This window comes from Paroedura picta, chromosome 1 (assembly GCF_049243985.1).
Source record: "Paroedura picta isolate Pp20150507F chromosome 1, Ppicta_v3.0, whole genome shotgun sequence".
NCBI classification, from domain to species: Eukaryota; Metazoa; Chordata; class Lepidosauria; order Squamata; family Gekkonidae; genus Paroedura; species Paroedura picta.
The window spans coordinates 63567561-63586508 of NC_135369.1; the positions used below are offsets into that span (position 1 = coordinate 63567561).

At 43.7% G+C, this 18948-nt stretch overlaps 1 protein-coding gene across 1 annotated transcript in view; it reads left to right on the forward strand.

Moving 5' to 3' along the window:
• CAPN14 (calpain 14) overlaps positions 1-7721 on the forward strand; it is a 46852-nt gene extending 39131 nt beyond the window's left edge. Inside the window, exons 19-21 of the mRNA XM_077310388.1 lie at positions 215-331; positions 1130-1185; positions 5213-7721. Of these exons, the coding sequence (XP_077166503.1) occupies positions 215-331; positions 1130-1185; positions 5213-5239 (200 nt within the window). The 3' untranslated portion in view covers positions 5240-7721. The remainder of the gene's footprint in view (positions 1-214; positions 332-1129; positions 1186-5212) is intronic.
• Positions 7722-18948: the final 11227 nt, after the last annotated feature.

An 18948-nucleotide genomic window follows, 5' to 3' on the forward strand; every position in this document is an offset into this window, starting at 1 on the left:
ATTCTCATTGTTTCTCTGACCAAAAGCCACTGGGCCCACTAGAATGGCCACTCACCCCTTGATATTTCTGGAGCTCTTAGCTAGAGGGAGGAGCATATAATCAACGTAGTGACTGTGAGCTCTCTTTACCAGTATTTATTCTTCCTGGTAATGCTTTGTAGTGTTCTTGTCCCTATACAAGCTCAACAGGCGTCTTTCTTGTTTTATCTCAAAGGAACCTCCCTGAGTGACGAAGTGTGCAACCTGATGGTGCTCCGATATGGGGATCCTGGTCTGAACATCAGCTTTCAGAGCTTTGTGTGCTTCATGTTGCGTGTGGAATTCATTAAGGGTGTGCACGGCCTTTTATTTTTCCTCACACAGAACCCCAAACAAAGTTGACATTTAAGGGAAAGTCCTTGGCTAGAAAATACTGGGTCTGCGGGGTGGCTTGAAATCAGAATAGAAGGAATGGTCTCATAAGCCATCTTTGTCCCCACTATTTTATTCACATCTGTAGATCATGGGAAGTGCAGGGATTCTCAGAGAAAATAAGCTGTAACAGGTTGAGCTTCCGTATTAAGAATGATTTGGGAATGGAGGAAACCTGAGACAAGAATAGAAATCTGATAGGCTAAGGACTTTTCCCCTGGAAAGAGAGTGGAAAACAAGTTCTCCACTTTTCCCAAGAATGTCAGAATACAGGGGCTCATAGGATGGTTTCCTCCTTGCATCTTGGGTTGGGAGGACAGTTCAGCAGTTTCATTTGCACCATTTTTTTCCAGTGTATCCCAAAGCTCCATCTTTTTCTATCCACTTCAAGGATACCCTGAGGGATGTTGATACTCCAGCTGTTGTATTTTTATTGATCCACCTGTGCCTTTAAGATCAGCCTGAGACACAGAATTTTGACCACTGAAATTTTCCTCTTCATTTGCTGCCCTACCAGGAATGCCACCTGATATTTTTCTCAGTGTATGCCAGGCTGCTCTGAAAAGCAGCAGCAGATGGTCCAGTGAAAAGGCAGTAATCTGGGCAACTTTAGCATGTCAAGAAGGAACATGTCAGCCAGGCTTTAGAAAGGGGGTGTGGCATGTTTCTTCTTCCTCTGAACCATCAAAACATTTTCTCCAATTTCTTCCCTTTACAGAGGCCTTCTGCAACCTAACTAAAGATGGCAAAGGGATCTATCTTCAAGAGTATGAAGTAAGCTATATATTTTTCTACAGCAAACAGCTACTTACCAGAGAGAATACTATTTGCTTTGGATCTATATATCTCATGAGTGAATCCAGAAGCAGCGAACTGAGCTCTGTCTACATGAGCTCATTATGGCCAAATTAATGGCATGTGGCTGATTATATACCTCTCTTTTCATTGCATTGTCTTGAGCATGCGGCCTGGATTTCCTTTCTCGGGGCCTGACTTATAAGAGATGTCCCAGGTTCAAGTGATGTTGCTCCTTCCTTTCCCCATTGCTCTGCCTTTTTTCCACCACGGGAGAAGTAAGAAAACTGCTAGCCCTCTAAGTGTAACTTTGATAACCATGTTGTCAGAGTGCAGAATCACAAATGGAGGCTGCTTTTCTCCTTGCCACAGTCCCACTTGTACACCTAGGCAGACCACAACTATTGCGTTGGCAGCAGCCAGTTTGGTATAGTGGTTAAGAGCAGCAGCTTCATATCTGGCAAGCTGGGTTTGATTCCTAGCTCCTCCACATGCAGCCAGATGGGTGACCTTGGGCTAGTCAGAGTCCTGACAGTGCTGTCCCTACATAGCAGTCCTGCCAGAGCTCTCTGAGCCTCACCTACCTCACAGGGTACTTGTTGTGGGGAGAGGAAAGGGAAGGTGATTGTAAGCCGCTTTGAGCCTCCTTCGGGTAGAGAAAAGCAGCATATAAGAACCAACTCTTCTTCATTTATGCTGAAAAGGACTGCAACCTGTCTTAGGTATGCAGTCTGATTGCTTCCTATGATCTTTAGCAAGGGAGGGGAGAAAATCCATGCCTGAACAAGCTTTTAACTATAGAAGAATGGATAAATCTTCAATGTCTGGAAGAAATACAACAGTGAATGCGATAATTCCAGAAGAATTCTTTTAGGAGGCTGTGCAAGCAGTCTCAGCTTATGGTCTTTAGAGCAACAGAGCTGTATCCTTCAAGTAAAGTATCATATGCAGGCACACAGGCAATCCCAGGAGGTCCCAGACTGTGGACCAAGAGTCCTCTCTGAGAAGCTTGAGTTCCTAGGCCCATCATTATTCAGGGGTAGAAGTTATTGCATGAGTTGAGGGATGCTATTTTCCTTTTCCCATTAGCTGCATTGAGCACTCGGCACAACATGTGACTGGCTTTCCCATTACCAGATTGCTAGAGGAGTAAATTAAAATTTCTTACTGAACTATGATCCAACCACATCAGATTCTCTTCCATAAACACATGAAGGTGCTCTGATTATAATTTTCTTTTACTCTGACTGGCAGCAGTTCTCCAGGTTCTCAGACAGAGATCTTCCACATCACTGACTACTGGGGATGTCAGGGATTGAATGGGGACTATCAGCATGCAAAGCAGACCATCTGCCACTAAGCTGTACTTCCAGAACTTTATGTTCCTTTCCCCAGTGCTAGAAGGTCTGAGAGCAGGGGGAAAGTGATATCGCTGGATTTTGACCTCACTATTTTCACACAGATGATGGAAACCTGAGAGCATAGTACGGGTCTGAATGTGCTGCCAGAGATCCCAGGATCTGCAAGAGTGACTTGTCCATCTTTTCTCCTCCCTCTCACAAAGTACCGAAACCGTTTACTTCAGCTGGAGAGATACCTGGGATGATAAAGTAATGGTCTGTTTCTCTGCCTGGGCACATAATGGTTGGTCACTGGGACAATTATTATTGAAAGTGCTCCTGCACTTCGAGCTCTGGCTAGAAATGGAACTAGCTCCTCTCCATTGAAATAAATGTATGGACACAGCCCTGATCTGGATGGCCCAGGCTAGCCTGATCTTGTCAGACCTTGGAAACTAAGTAGGGCTAGCCCTGCTTATTATTTGGATGGGAGACTACCAAGGGTCACTATGCAAAATCAAGCAATGGCAAGCCATTTCAGAAGTCTCTTGCCTTGAAAACGCCATGGGTCCACATAAGTCGGCTGTGACTTGACAACGTTTTCTATCACCACCACTACTACCACTATCCCAATCATAGAATCATAGAATAATAGAGTTGGAAAGAACCTCATGGGTCCTCTAGTCCAACCCCCTCCACTATGCAGGACACTCACATCCCAATCGCGCATCTACTGTAATCTGCCACCCCTTTGCCTTCACATAATCAGCCTCTCCGTCAGATGGCTATCTAGCCTCTGTTAAAAAATTTCCAAAGATGGAGAACCCACCACCTCCCGAGGAAGTCTGTTCCACTGAGAAACCGCTCTAACTGTCAGGAACTTCTTCCGGAAGTTTAGATGGAATTACTTTTGAATTAATTTCATCCCATTCATTCTGGTCTGTCCCTCTGAGGCAAGAGAGAACAATTCTGCTCCATCCTCCATATGGCACCCTTTTAAATACTTGAAGATGGTTATCAGATCCCCTCTCAGTCGTCTCCTTTCTAGGCTAAACAGACCAAGCTCCCCCAGCCTTTCTTCATATGTCTTGGTCTCCAAACCCCTCACCATCTTTCTTGCCCTCCTTTGGACACATTCTAGTTTGTCATCATCCCTCTTCAATTGGGGTTCCCAAAACTGAACACAGTACTCCAAGTGAGGCCGAACCAGAGCAGAGTAAAGCGGTACCATCACCTCCCGTGATCTGGACACAATACTCTGTTTGATACAGCCCAAAATACCATTTGCCTTTTTAGCCACTGAGTCACACTGCTGATTCATGTTCAATGTATGGTCTAGATCATTTTCACACATGCTACTGCCAAGACAAGTCTCCCCATCTTATATTTGTGTATTTGGTTTTTCCTACCTAAATGCAGAACTTTACGTTTGTCCCTATTGAACTTCATTTTATTCAGTTTAGCCCACTTCTCGAGCCTATCAAGATCATCCTGTATTCTGTTGCTGTCTTCAGTTGTGTTTGCTACCCCTCCCAGTTTAGTGTAGAATAGAATCATAGAGTTGGAAGGGGCCACACAGGCCATCTAGTCCAACCCCCTGCTCAATGCAGGATCAGCCCAAAGCATCCTAAAGCATCCAAGAAAAGTGTGTATCCAACCTTTGTTTGAAGACTGCCAGTGAGGGGGAGCTCACCACCTCCTTAGGCAGCCTATTCCACTGCTGAACTATCATCTGCAAATGTAATAAGTATCCCCTCTAATCCCTCATCCAAATCATTTATAAATATGTTGAACAACACAGGCCCCAGGACAGATCCTTGTGGTATTCCACTTGTCACTCTTTTCCAAGAAGATGCTGAACCATTAACAAGTACACTCTGGGTACGATTTGTCAACCAGTTATTGATCCACCTGACAGAATTAGGATCCACACCGCATTTTACCAACTTGTGAACAAGAATATCATGTGGAACCTTATCAAAAGCTTTACTGAAATCCAGATAAACTATGTCCACAGCATTCTCCTGATCCAGCAAGGTAGTCACTTTCTCGAAAAAAGACATAAGTTTGGTCTGACATGACTTGATCTTGCGAAACCCGTGCTGAGTCTTAGAAATCACAGATCTCAGTTCCAGCTGCCCAATGTGAGCTCAGTTATGTTTACTTGGCATACCTGACTCCCAGGCTCAGAAAATCCAGACAGCATGATTATTTTTTGAAGCTCTTTCTTTACCTGCATCTAAGCCAACAGCCAAGAGCCTCTTGTGGCGCAGAGTGGTAAGGCAGCCATCTGAAAGCTTTGCCCATGAGGTTGGGAGTTCAATCCCAGCAGCCGGCTCAAGGTTGACTCAGCCTTCCATCCTTCCGAGGTCGGTAAAATGAGTACCCAGCTTGCTGGGGGGTAAACGGTCATGACTGGGGAAGGCACTGGCAAACCACCCCGTATTGAGTCTGCCATGAAAACGCTAGAGGGCGTCACCCCAAGGGTCAGACATGACTCGGTGCTTGCACAGGGGATACCTTTACCTTTACCTTAAGCCAACAGCCACTCAAACTGAGCTTGACTATTTACTAAGCTGTTCTCATGGTCCCTCTCCTTCTAATCCTTGTATGTTTGTGTACTGTTCACCATAATAAAGCCATTTAATTCTTCTCATTCCTTGCAGTGGTTGATGATGATGCTCTATTCATGAAGCAGAACAAAGAAGAAGAGTTCTTCACTTGAACCACTGGATCTGAGTTACAGATCTGCCAACTGGGGGAAAAACAGACTGACATTGTTATTAAGTTCTTCATTATTTCAAGCTCTTTTGCTGAAAACCAGCTGTTACACTAGAAGGAACACAGTTCAGCTTCACTGAAGGACAGCGAATAAGCAAACAAACACAATTGTCTTATAATCACTAGTGAAATGATCTGCAAATGATAAATCATAGAAAAATGGTGGTTACTTAAAGCATAACAATATTGACTAAAATGTCCTAGTAATGGGATAATCAAGAATTGCTGATCATGTATATTTCATAAAGGGGCACATCACATGTTACGTTTTTGGGGCTGCATTGTTATAAGTGTACATCTAAAAATGCAACAAGCACATTTTCAGTTGCATTTATCATATACAGACTCTAGTCAGCAGATACTGATTTGCTAGGACTCCCTGTAGAGCAAATATCATGTGGAACACATGAACCCTCCCAAATTCAAGTAACTAGGAAGTTCCCCAGATGTACACATCTTAAGATGTATACATCTTAAAGTTGTTCTCTGTTTTAACCTCTGTGACATGGCAAAAGTTTGCCTTGACAGTTATTGAGTTACAATCATGATTAAAAAGCCTCACACCCCCACGTATTATCTGTAGGCAACACATGTTCCCTTCCCAAACTTACAAGATTTTTTTGGAAATCCTGTAGTCAGATGCTTACCATCAAATTGCATCATTGCCATCTGATTCGTGGATGGCTGCTTTACCTCACTGTTGCTATCAAAGGCCAGTTTGATGGTGCTCCCCTGTCCTCATGTCAACCCGTATGAATTAGCTAGAAACAGTTAAAGGACAGGTTCATTTAGTCAGTTCATTTTCGCAAAGCTATCCAGTTAGTAACTCATTTGACCAGGACTATTCTAGAGTTTGCTTTTTGCAGCTCTCCATCCATTGTAGTCTTGAAGGCAGAGAGGGAATGTCCTCTTAGCTATGCTATCCTTTCTCCACGTCAAACTACAGAGGCAAGAGAGGCAATGCTGGGAAATAGTCCACATGTATGGAATTCCACTTTTTTTGAAGGCTGACCCACTAGGTCTTAACATAAAGATATTTTGGAAGTTTTGCAAGAGGAGCTTTGAACAGAATTCAAACCCTTTATCCCATTAAATGCTAGAACTTTTGCTCTTTGCTCAGCCTCCGTGTGGGAAAGGAGTCTGGCTGTGATGCAGCTTCTAAGGGAATAGGACCCCCGCAAGGAGCAAGAGAAGGCAACCCTAACATGTTAGACAGTACTGTGCTATTTTGATTAGCTTTGTCAGGTATTGGTAGCAGGAGTTAAATAGCTGGACTATTTACATATGACATTTTATTTATTTTTTTAAAATTAATTTTATACCATGTTGCTATTTTGTATTAACTGCTCTCTTCCCCCCTCCCCTTAATTTAACGATAAGGTAGATAGACAATTAAAGCGGGTATGTAAGAATGAAATGGGGAAACGTTGAGGAAACTTTCGTACCTCCCAACATGCAAACTTGTGTAACTCTGTTACACACAATGAGAAAATAATTAGGACAGTGTACACTTTAATGGCCAGAAAATCCCCATTGGCCCATGCAGTTGTGCATGACAGCAATGGACAGAAATCCTTCATCACTAAAGAAGCCTTGGAAGTAGCAAAAATGACAAGGAATTTCATTCTGCAAGACTGACCCCCCCCCCCAAAAAAAAGCACTTCTAAAAGTATCTTGCACAGGTTATAGTTGCAATTATGAAGAAAACCCCATGTGAAAATGGTTGTAGTCAGGGTAATATGATGCTCGATGCTTGGTCTGGATTGTTTTCTGTAATCGATTCGAGACCCATTTGCCCGCCCGCTACCTCTTTTAATGGAAAGCACTGGAATTTCAGCAGTATTATGTAGCTACTGACTACTCACTCATGCCACAGAATCCCTCTATACTGTGTATCTGATCTTTGATGATGCTAAACAGCTCTAATCATTTGCGAGTTGCTTTTCTGAAATTGTAAGAAGGTGTTTTGCTGGAATCATTACACCTAAACGTGTGCAATTCTGGGTCCATTCTGTGGATCACAATAAAATTGTTTTGGCAATAGTGCTTACCTGAATGTTTTTCAAGCTTTGATATCTCTAACAGAGAAACGCTTCCTGCATAATGCTGAAGATATACGACTCCTCGTTTTTGTACCGTGTTGTAGAAAATGTAAAAGGTTTCTAAAGAATGCTAAAGCCAGAGATATTTACACAAGGATGCTCATCGCTGCTTCAAGTGTGGCTGCTACAACAGCTGGGTGAAAGGAAGCAGAAGGGATATCGCTGGCGAGTGGGAAAAGTGGATGAGAATCCCTTTCAGAGAGACATTGTACTATTTGATATGGACAAAAGATAAGGCAAAGCAGAACTATGAAAAGAGAAGGGAATCTAATGCTTCTGTATTTTGAACTGAAACAAGGAGTTAGTCAATTGTACTTTCGCTGTGTTATCTCAGAATGCGAAAGGACTACTTGCGCACATCTCTGCATCCTGGGTATATCTAGTGAGGTCATAATTTGTCCTGATAAAGGCCCCCACAGTGACCCATAATATTCCATTGAAAACCATTAAGATATGACTAAAAATAGCATTAATCAGCAAAATAACCCCCCTATAAAACTGCAGAAACTCAACAGAAAAACAGAAATTTAGTATAAAAGTACATCAGCTTAGTTTAGAGGACCTCTGAAACTAGAAAATGTTGTCTGTTCACCAGAAGTCCCAATGGGAAGGGACTAGGCAGATTTCAGCCCCCTTCCCCTTGGTGGGTTTGTCCTTTCACCAAAGCATTTTTTAAAATTGTGGGGTCCACATTTCTTTTGCCATATTGTTTCCTTTTAGCTTGATGTGAATGCATCACTCCATTAATCTTCCAACCATAGTTTATGCCATGCATTCCCTCCTTTTTTCCCTTTTGATGTGGAGGAAGTGTACAGTTCCATCAGGACACTTGTAGGTAATAGAATACCTGTTCTAAAGGTAGATAAAACCCATGCATCTCAATCTGGAACAGACTCAGTCTTTATGACCTTCTTAACAGAATTCTCAGGCTTCTCCTGAGAGTTCTTTTAAGACCCCAGAAGACCAGTCCTGAAGAAACACCATGCCATAATTTCCCCTTGCCCCACCTTCCCCAAACTCAGCCCATGAGGAAGAAAGACTGTGGACAGCTGAGAGATCAACTTTGACTTCCAACTTTCTGAGTAATATAACGAAAACCCCTGTCCATGCTCAAGAACCTCAATTGCCATTGAGATCTTTAGTACTTTGAGGGTTTCCAACACGTTTGGGAAATTCCTGAAGATTTGGGAAGTGGACTCTGGAGAGGGTGGGAGTTTTAAGGGAAGTCAGTTGTAATTTCAAGAGATCTCCAAGCCCTACCTCAAGGTTGGTAGCCTTAAGTTCTTAATGCCTTCTGGCTGAATCAAGGTCTAAACCAGACAGATGTCTCCAACATTACCTGACACAGTTGAAGCACTACAAAGCGGCAGAGCTCTGGGTCATTGTGGTGTGGCTTCTCCCACCCTTGGCTCATTATGTTTAGTTCTTATGACTTTGGGATCTGAGTGAGTAATTCTATGTGCCTGATCTCCAAAACATCTAACAAGTATCACCTGCCCAATAAAGAATCTTGAATGAAATATAAACTCATAAAATTAGGGCACTTTCAAGTGTTATTCTCATAACAGCACCCAACAGAGACATGCATTTCTTAAAACAGTTTGCTGGTAAGAAGAATAGGATCGCACAGAAAGATATCACCTCAGTCCTGCCCGTATCTATATTGTAGGGGCGGTGATGTGGGACTGGAGCTTTCAATTGGTATTCAAGAAAACAGGGAACAAGAATAAATAGGAGTATTGCATCTGAAGAAGTGTGCGTGCCAACAAAAGCTTATACCTTCAATAAAAAAATGTGGTCTTAAAGATGCCACTGGACTCAAACATTGTTCAGGAGTATTGCAGTGCCTTAAAGATGAACATGTTTTTATTTATTCTGCTTTGTTCTAGTACAACATCTGTTTATTTTTGGAGCAAATAGGCTAATAGATTCCCTTGGGAATAAGGGGTTGTGTGGTTTGGATACTGGAAGATTGCACCATGAATCATCTTCCCTGGAATTTGAAAGTGGCTTTTAAAATACCTGCCCTGGTCCCAAGGGTTCAGATAAGTTTCTGAACCTAGTCCGCTTTATCTGCTGCTGAACCACGAGTAGAGAACTGATTTTCCTACTGTGCAGGGTGTGTGTTTTTGTTTTGGAAAATGAAATGCTAAAAAATGACGGTTCCCTTTTACCTTGGCTTCCTGCTGTGTCTCCCAGTGGATTGCACCTGAAAAGGAACCTTGCGAAGCTTGAAGTTCAATTTATCAGCAGAGTCAAGATTGATTTGTTACACCACCTATGCTGGGGAAATGAATGTCTCCATTCTCTTCTCATCCAATCCTGGCAGATCTTTGTTTTCCTCAGGTCACCTGTGTAATGTAAGACGCTGACAGTCCTCAGATAAGGGGGTGGGGGGGATCCAACACTGCAAAATACAAATTAACTGCCTGCTTCTAGCAAAGGCAGTGTCACAAATTAATGCTGCTTGGAATGTAAAAGAAAACCCTGGTGTTATATATATATCTGGCAATGAGGCCATTGCAGCTACTTGGTATATTCAGGAGAAAAAAATGCCAGAACTAATTGAGAAGATGAGATTTGAATGCTGGATATCAATGCTTACATCTGCATCTCACCATGTGATGCAAAATTGAGTATGCTTCTATTGAATTCCCGTGGCAACACTTTGGTTTGTCAACTGATCAGAGTTTTGCTACCAAACACTAGATCTCACAAAGAAATAGACACACTTCTGACTTGTCACTCAGTGAAACTGACTCACAGTAGAAAGAATCATAGTATCATAGAGTTGGAAGGGACCTCCTGGGTCATCTAGTTGAACCCCCTGCTCTATGTAGGACACTCACAACCCTGTCACTCATCCACTGTAACCTGCCACACCCTTAAGCCTTCACAGAATCAGCCTCTCCATCAGATGGCTATCCAGCCTGTTTAAAAATTTCCAGAGATGGAGAGCCTACCACCTCCTGAGGAAGCCTGTTCCACTGAGAAACCGCTCTTTCAGTTATTTCTTCCTGATGTTTGGATGGAATTTCTTTTGAATTAATTTTATCCCATTGGTTCTGGTCCGTCCCTTTGGGGCAAGAGAGAACAACTCTGTTCGATCTCCTATATGGCAGGCTTTTAAATACTTGAAGATGGCTATCAGATCCCTTCTTAGTCATCTCCTCTCCAGGCTAAACAGAACAAGCTTGTTTCAGATTTCCCTTGGTCCCCGAAAGCTAAGGGGTGGGAAAGTGGCCAAAAGAAAGCCCTTCTTCACCAAACAAAGGTAGCTGAAGCAAAGGGTGGTTGAATGGCTGAAGAATCTGGAAGAAGTCTGTAGTCTTGTTTCTCTTTAGACCAACAGTGACAGGAGCGTATCATTTACATGGCAGCTCTATAGCTTTAGAAATAAATGATATGCCATGTTCCATATCCCCATTTGTAGTAGGGTGGGATTAGTATGGTCCTTCCACAAGTGGCTTAGCACAATTTTTGTATGCAGGAAGTCCAGTGTTCAGTTCTTGGCATATATAGTTCAAGGGATATCAGGTAGTGTTTAAAAAAAACCACACACTTTTTCTGCCTGAGATCTTACAGAGCCTCTGCCAGACAGAATAGGCAATACTGAGGGCCATTCCGCACCGGGATCCATGTAGCAAATTGTTTGCTGAACGAAAAATCGCCATTTTAAATAGTGGAATTAGTCGTTATGCATACCTGCCTTTGTAGTGGAATCCAGTTGCATTTCTATCGTTTCTCACAGGCTTCTGGTCTTGGCAAAAATCACTAGAAAGGAAGCGCTATTGCCGAGCTCATCCCGCCCCTGGCCGTCAAGCAGCCAATGGGCGGCTGTTGTCATGCTCCCAAACAGCCCCTTTCCCTTTAAGAAAGGTTCAAAAAAAAAAACACCCGTTGCAACAAATCTGCGTTGATTCGTTGCAACGGAGAGACCCATCCAGCTGGCAGGTGGTGTTTGAGCTGCCGTTTCATCGTTGCCATGCTCCCCCCGAGTGAAAAAGAAATCCCCCCCCCCTCACGGGCGCGATTTTCGGCCGAAAACAGTGTGAAAAATAAAGGGAAAATAAACCAGCAAACGGGCTTCTGTGTTGCTTGTGCTTAGTGACTTTAAACAGAGGGACTGCAGCCGGGGAAGCCTCCCTGGGTAAACGAAGGCTCGCCGGTGCATTGATCGCTCGCTCGGAGAAAAAAAAATGGCGATCGCTACGCCGGAAGATCAGAGAAGAGAGCCAGGGGGAGGGACTTTGCAGAAACCACAACAATGGTAACGCACAGAACTTTCCCGCTAGTGTTGCAGATTGGTTGCAGGAGTGTAGCGCTTTCCGGAGGGTGAATCCACTTTTTGGGATTTCCCTGAAAGCGCTACAATGAAGCGCTTTTTGCAGATCGGTTTCAGGAATGTTGCAGATTGTCAACGACGTTGTGCATAACGGCAAATCAGTAGCGATTTCAATTGGCAACCATTGTGCAATTTTGAAGGAGTGCGGAAAGCCCCTGAGGTATCTATGCTATCTTTGGTGGGAATCATTTCATAAGCTATATATAATGATGTATTTACGAGCAGTTTGCAAGTTGGGTCGTTTCTGACTGAATTGTGTTATAAAAGATCAGATTCCATTTGATCAGATGAATGAGCCTTCGGGGGAGGCAGTGTATAAATATAATAATAATAATAATAATAATAATAATAATAATAATAATGATGATGATGATGATGATGATGATGATGATGATGATGATGATGATGATGATGATGATGATGATGATGATGATGATGATGATGATGATGATGATGACCTGCATTCAGTAAGATTCATGGAAGGAAACATTTTGCTCCTGGAAGGAATTTAAGGAAGAATGGTTCAACAATTTTGGCAATCAAATAAAGGCATCTCCTGCTTCGCATGGTTCTATGACTCTCCCCCAGCTACATGTTGACAATCTAGAGAAATTCTTACTATGTTATGATTTAATTTGTATTTAACTCTGGCAATATTAAAACTAATCACCTATAAAACTACTAGTGTAGGAAATGTGATAATAATGCAAGGCATTCTAGGGCCCATTCCGCACACATAGGATAATGCACTTTCAATGTGCTTTGGCAGCTGGATTTTCCTGTGCAGAACAGGAAAATCTACTTCTAAAGTGCATTGAAAATGCATTATCTATTGTGTGCAGAATAGGCCTAGGTGAAACTGCTCTTGAAATGGGTTTGGAAACTTCAATTGGTGCAGAATGCTGCAGCTAGGAAGTTGACCAGAGTGGGTTGTAGGGATCATGTCACTTCAGTCTTCTTCCTACTGACTTACAGTTTGCTGTTTGGGACCAACATGCCTGAAGGCTGCCTACTCCCTCATGAGTCTACCTAATCACTGTGGATATATTCCAAGGCCCTGCTTTGACTGTTTCCTCCTTCTGAATTTAGGCAGGTGGCAACCCAGGACAAGGCCTTCTCAGCTGTGGCACCAAAACACTGGAACTCTCTCCCCAGGGAGACGCCTGTTCTGCTGCTGCCTTCTGCCAGTGGACAAAGACATGTTTGTTTCATTTAAAGGTAAAGGTATCCCCTGTGCAAACACCGGGTCATGTCTGACCCTTGGGGTGACGCCCTCTAGCATTTTCATGGCAGACTCAATACGGGCATTACCTTAATAACCCCTCTTCTTGCCTTTTATTTTAATTGTTGATTTTATATTTTTGCCTGTGTATTTTAGCCAAATTGTTTTAATCATGTGTTTTTGGTAGGCTTTAATGGTTTCTACAATGTGATTTTATGATGTGTGTTTTTGATCTGTTAACCACTTTGGTGGCCCTGATGAGGACAGAAAGGCAGGTAATAAATCCTGTAAATAAATCATTTCCATCCATTCACTTTGGTGATGATAGAACAACAAATTTCACCCTTGGGGAAAATATTTAAAATGATAATGGGTATAATAAACTATATGCATCCAGTGAATATAATTGCTGTCTTCGTGTAATATTTTAATAAGATCAAGTTAATATGTAAATAAGATTAAGGTCTTGAGGTATTGTGGACTGTAGACTACATATAAGCAAATGCAGTCTTGGGCAAGATGTCATAGTCCCATTGTACATTGCATTGTTCAGACCCCACCTGGAGTACTGTGTACAGTTCTAGAGGCCTCACTTCAAAAAGGATTTGGGCAAAATTGAGAGGGTGCAGAAGAGAGCAAAGAGGATGATCCAGGGCCTGGGGACCAAGGCCTGTGAGGAAAGGCTGAGGGACTTGGGAATGTTCAGCCTGGAGAAGGGGTTGTCACTTGGATGACAGGTAGTGGTTCCTGCAGACAGCAGAGGATAGGACCAGCAGTAATGGGTTTAAGCTCACAGGGGTTTAAGCTCACAGAATGGTATCTTTCAGAGTAATTCAGCAGTGGAATCAACTGCCTAAGGAAGTAGCTAGCTCCCCCTCACTGGCAGTCACCAGGCAGCAGCTGGATAGATACTTATCATGGATGCTTTTGGCTGATCCTACACTGAGTAGGGGGGTGGAGTAGATGGCCTGTATGGCCCCTTCTAACTTTATGTTTCTAAGGCCATTCATGCCTCCCATTATTATGTATGAGTGTGAAAGTTGGACACTGAAGAAAGCTGACAGGAAGCAAGTTGATGCATTTGAAATGTGGTGTTGGAGGACAGTTTTATGGATAAGTGGCTCTAGATCAAATCAAGTCTGAATTAAACTAAACAAATCAAGTCTGAACTAAATGACTAAACTGAGGCTACTGTACTTTGGTCTTATTATAAGAAGACAAGAGTCACTGGATAGAATAAGTTGAAGGCAGCAGTAAAAGAGGAAGTCCCGACATGAGATAAAGGAAGCAAAGGCCTTCAGTTTGCAAGTCAGGAACAAAACTGTTAATGACAGGACATTTTGGAGGATATTAATTCATAGGGTTGCCAGATTTGATGACACTTAATGTACACATAATCAAGAACATTCATTGAACTGGCAAGCACATGGAAAGGCCATGACAATACCAAGAGAAATCAATGAGATCAGGGCCCTGACAGAGTCTGAACAGTTCTGCAGGGCCTGCAGGAGCTCCTCCTGTAAAAGGGAGCTCCTCCACCAGGCACTTGGTTGAGGTTGACCTAAACCGTCGCTTCCAATTGGACCCCTAGCCACCCCCCCCCCCTACTATAACTGCTACAAATCTATCCAGCATACTGGGTCTCAGTAAGAGTGGAGCTGAAGCTCCTTGTAGTTCCGTCATTCCTTAATATTGTTGTTATTTACCTTGTTGTTCTAGAAATGATGTTACCTGTATCATTTTTTGTTGTTGTTCCATGAGGCCAGTATATAAATACAATCAATCAATCAATCAATTTCAGAAGAAATGGGTTCCATGTCTTTGCTACTGGAGCCAATCTGATTATTACATAATTGTGATAACATAGAAAGGTGTTCCATTAATAAAATTAATGAAGACATCCTGGGTATGTTGGCCAGATTCTCAGATACCATGCTGAACAGAAAACACACCATTCTCTAAATCCTTTCAGTTTAGCTTTTCAGCTCAGCCATAAATTCAGCCCTCTATATTTTGAGAACCTGCTTAAGAAACTGACCCTTAGTTTGGGTCTCCAAACAGACATATGTGACCCACAGTGAGACAGACACAAGGCCTTCAGAAACAAGAGTTCTCTTTGCCTCAAGGGATCTGTCAGGTAGGGGAGAAAATGCTTCTAGCTACTTCTCATTAATTCTGGCTATGATAATAGGTTTCTTCCTAAAATAACTCACAGAAAATGGTTTTTCCTCCTTGAAATATAACTTGTTCTTGTTAAAGTTGTATAGGATTTGCGATTCTAATGTTAGAAAGTAAAAATTAGAAATTTTGGATTGTTTATTTATGTTTCTTCCACCTTAAAACTTTGTTTTAAATAGGAAGGATGAATCCTTTATTAAGCCAGTGTGGTGCACATGCAGTACTGCAGTAGTGTGTGTGTGTGAGGGAGAAAGAGAGAGAGAGTAAACTAAATGTTTGGATTCTTTATTTGGTAAACTGAATGTTTGGATTCTTTATTCATTTGAAAAATATATAAGCTTTCATAATAAACTTTGAAGTTTAGAAAAATTTCAATTATAGACACAGCCTATGGAAACACAGCCACATGACTACAGCAAACATATCACAGTGTTTATGTGGTCATGTGAACCTTAGAAACTCTAGGATAGGGGGTCCCAACATGGTGCACTTGGACCCACCAAGTGTCCTGCAGGACTTCTGATTGGCTTTTGGAGATTTGATCTGTGCAGTTTTTTTAAATGCTTTTGTAGCACTGCTATCACGGCACAAGTTCTTCACTGTGTGACTGAAAGTAAGCTGTGGCAGCCATTATAAGGCTGGCTGCACCTCCTATAGCAGCCATTGTGTAGCTGGCTCTGCTTCTTGTGCCTGCCACTGTGTGGCAGACATTTTGTGGCTGTGTTCACATCAGTGTGATAGAATTCCAAAAGTCCTCACAGGCTCAAAAAGATTCAGACTTTCTAAGACTTGAATGAAGAACTTCATGTTGTAAGGCTGAGATTTAACCTAATAAGGGACATGATGTTCTGGACCTAAGACCACATGTAATTGCCAGGAACTGTGAAACCTCTGACTTCGCCAGGCTTGGTACAGATAGAAAGAGCCTGACTTCTACACTCCATATTTCAACAACCAGTCCTAAGTAATCACACGGGCTGGAATACACACACTTCAGGTCTGGGTTAATTAAACAAGTTTTTAAATTGTGGAAGTCACTGCAAGAGGGCTGTGGTGTTGCTAGATATTCTATATAGTTTTCAAAGGGAATTAGAAGGAGAAGAAGTTCATATAATCATAGAATCATAGAGTCGGAAGGAGCCACACAGGCCAGCTAGTCCAACCCCCTGCTCTACGCAGAATATGCCCTAAGCATCCTAAAGCATCCAAGAAAAGTGTGTATCCAACCTTTGCTTGAAGACTGCCAGTGAGGGGGAGCTCACCACCTCCTTAGGCAGCCTATTCCACTGCTGAACTACTCTGACTGTGAAATTTTTTTTCCTGATATCTAGCCTATATCGTTGTACTTGTAGCTTAAACCCATTACTGTGCGTCCTTTCCTCTGCAGCCAATGGGAACAGCATCCTGCCCTCCTCTGACAACCTTTCAAATACTTAAAGAGGGCTATCATGTCCCCTCTCAACCTCCTTTTCTCCAGGCTGAATATTCCCAAGTCCCTCAACCTATCTTCATAGGGCTTGGTCCCTTGGCCCCAGATCATCCTCGTCACTCTCCTCTGTATCCTTTCAATTTTATCCACGTCCTTCTTGAAGTGAGGCCTCCAGAACTGCACACAGTACTCCAGGTGTGGTCTGACCAGTGCCATATACAATGGGACTATGACATCTTGTGATTTTGATGTGATGCCCCTGTTGATACAGCCCAAAGTGGCCTTTTTTACCGCTGCATCACACTGCCTGCTCATGTATACTTTACAATCCACAAAGTCATGAAATCAGACTGCTCCTGCAACTAAACAGGCCTAAACAGGCCTAAACAGGCCCAGCCCAAGAACAACCATCAAAAAGCAACCAAATTGATCAAAAATAACAATAATAATTTTTAAAAAATTAATTAAAAAAGAATCCCACCACTCAGCCACGGAAACCTCAAAGGAACGGAACCGAAACAAGGAATGACTGAAACTTTAAAAGAACGTAACGAGACCTCAAACCCCACAAACAAAAGCCGAAAACAAACAAGAAGAACATCAAAAGACAAAAAGACGAACACGGTAAGGAACTCAACTAGAAATTACCCAGAAAATCGGAGGGAAGCGACAGCGACTCTGAGCTCGACTGGGGGAGCGTAGAGCCCACGGAGGCAACTGAAGGAGTCGACCACCTGGTGCAGCCTACCAACATCAAGAAACGGAGGCTGCCATTGCAAGAGTCCCTCCGCAGCCCCCCAAGACAGAGCCGGACCGCAACCGTCACTACCTGGACCTGCGTGCACCATCCGAACAGAGCCGGACAACTGGCCAGCGCTGCGGGACCACCACCGACCGATCCCACGCCGATGGGCCCACGACAGCTGAGCCGCATCGCGCCGGGCCGGTCAGCCGCGACCGCTGCACCCACTGAGCCGACTCCTGCCAGGGCCACCCCACCGCTGCTGCACCGAGCCCACCACCCGTGCTCCGACCGCTCCATCATTGCTGCGCTGACCACCGCTGCGCCAAGCCCACCACCCGTGCGCCGTTCGATCCACCACCGCCATGCTGAACCGCCGCCCACAGCCCCGGCCACCATCCACCCGCGCGCCCAGCTGCGGCCAAGAAAAACCGGCCTTCGTCTATAGCCTCCCCACCTTCTCAGAACCTTGCTGCAGCCGGCCGGGAGCACAGCACCGTGGGGCCCCGTTGCAGCCGGCCGGTGTATTGAAGTAAGGAGAGGGGAAAGGGAAAGAAGAAAAGGAACACCCACATAGCCAGAACAAAGAAGGAAAGAGAGGTGCCGAACCTTGGGAGGGCGGGGGGGGGGGGTTCGTGAAGTGGAAAGAGAAAGACTCAAACGGACAACAACTTAATTAATTCAACTGATTAACTATTTATTTATAAATTATTTAAATTGATTTGTGCCCAGAGGGGGGGGGAGACTGCCCACGAACGACTGGGGGTCTTGGGAGGGAATAGTGTCTCGATTACGTGGGGGAGGGAGAGGGATACAGATGGACGCTACTCACACCAGAGGGGGGAAGGGATACCAAACAAACGTCGAGAAAATTGAGCGGTAATAATTGAGTGGGAAGCAAATTAGGTGGGGGAGGGAGAGGATCTTAAACAGCGAAAACCCCACCCAAGAAGGGGGAAGGGGCATTAAACAATCTGTCAGAAATTGAGCGGGAACAAATAGGGTGGGAAGATAATCAAGCGGGGAAAAAGGAAAAAAAAACTGCAAACAGAAAACGGAGGGGGGGAAGGAAGGGGAGACGACAGAGAGAGCGAAAAAGAAGACACCGGCCAAACTACCAGCAACAGCAAAGAATTAGACGGGAACATTGTGTTATGCACAGGAAAGAGGGGAGGGGGGGGAAGAAAGGAAAAAGGGGGGAGGGGAGGGGAAGAAGGGAAAAGGAAGGGAAGAGGGGAAAGAAGGACCAAAAAAGAGGGGAGGGGGGAAAGAAGGAGAAAACGAGGAGAGAGGGGGAGAAAGAAAAGAAAAACAAGGGGGAAGGGGAAAAAAGGAAAAAGAGGGAAGAGAGAGACAGGAGAGAAATAAGAAGAGTTCCCTTCACCAACTACCAACCCACACTGAACAGACTCCAAATTAAATTAACTTCTCCTCCCACCCCACCCATCTACCCAACCAAACCAAATTAACCAACACCCCCACCCAGCCAAAACAACAAATTGCCACCAACAGATCTACCCAAACCAATACAATCAACTAATCCTGATTGATTTCACACTAAATTAACACCTGCCCACCCACCCACCACATACACTTAACCACT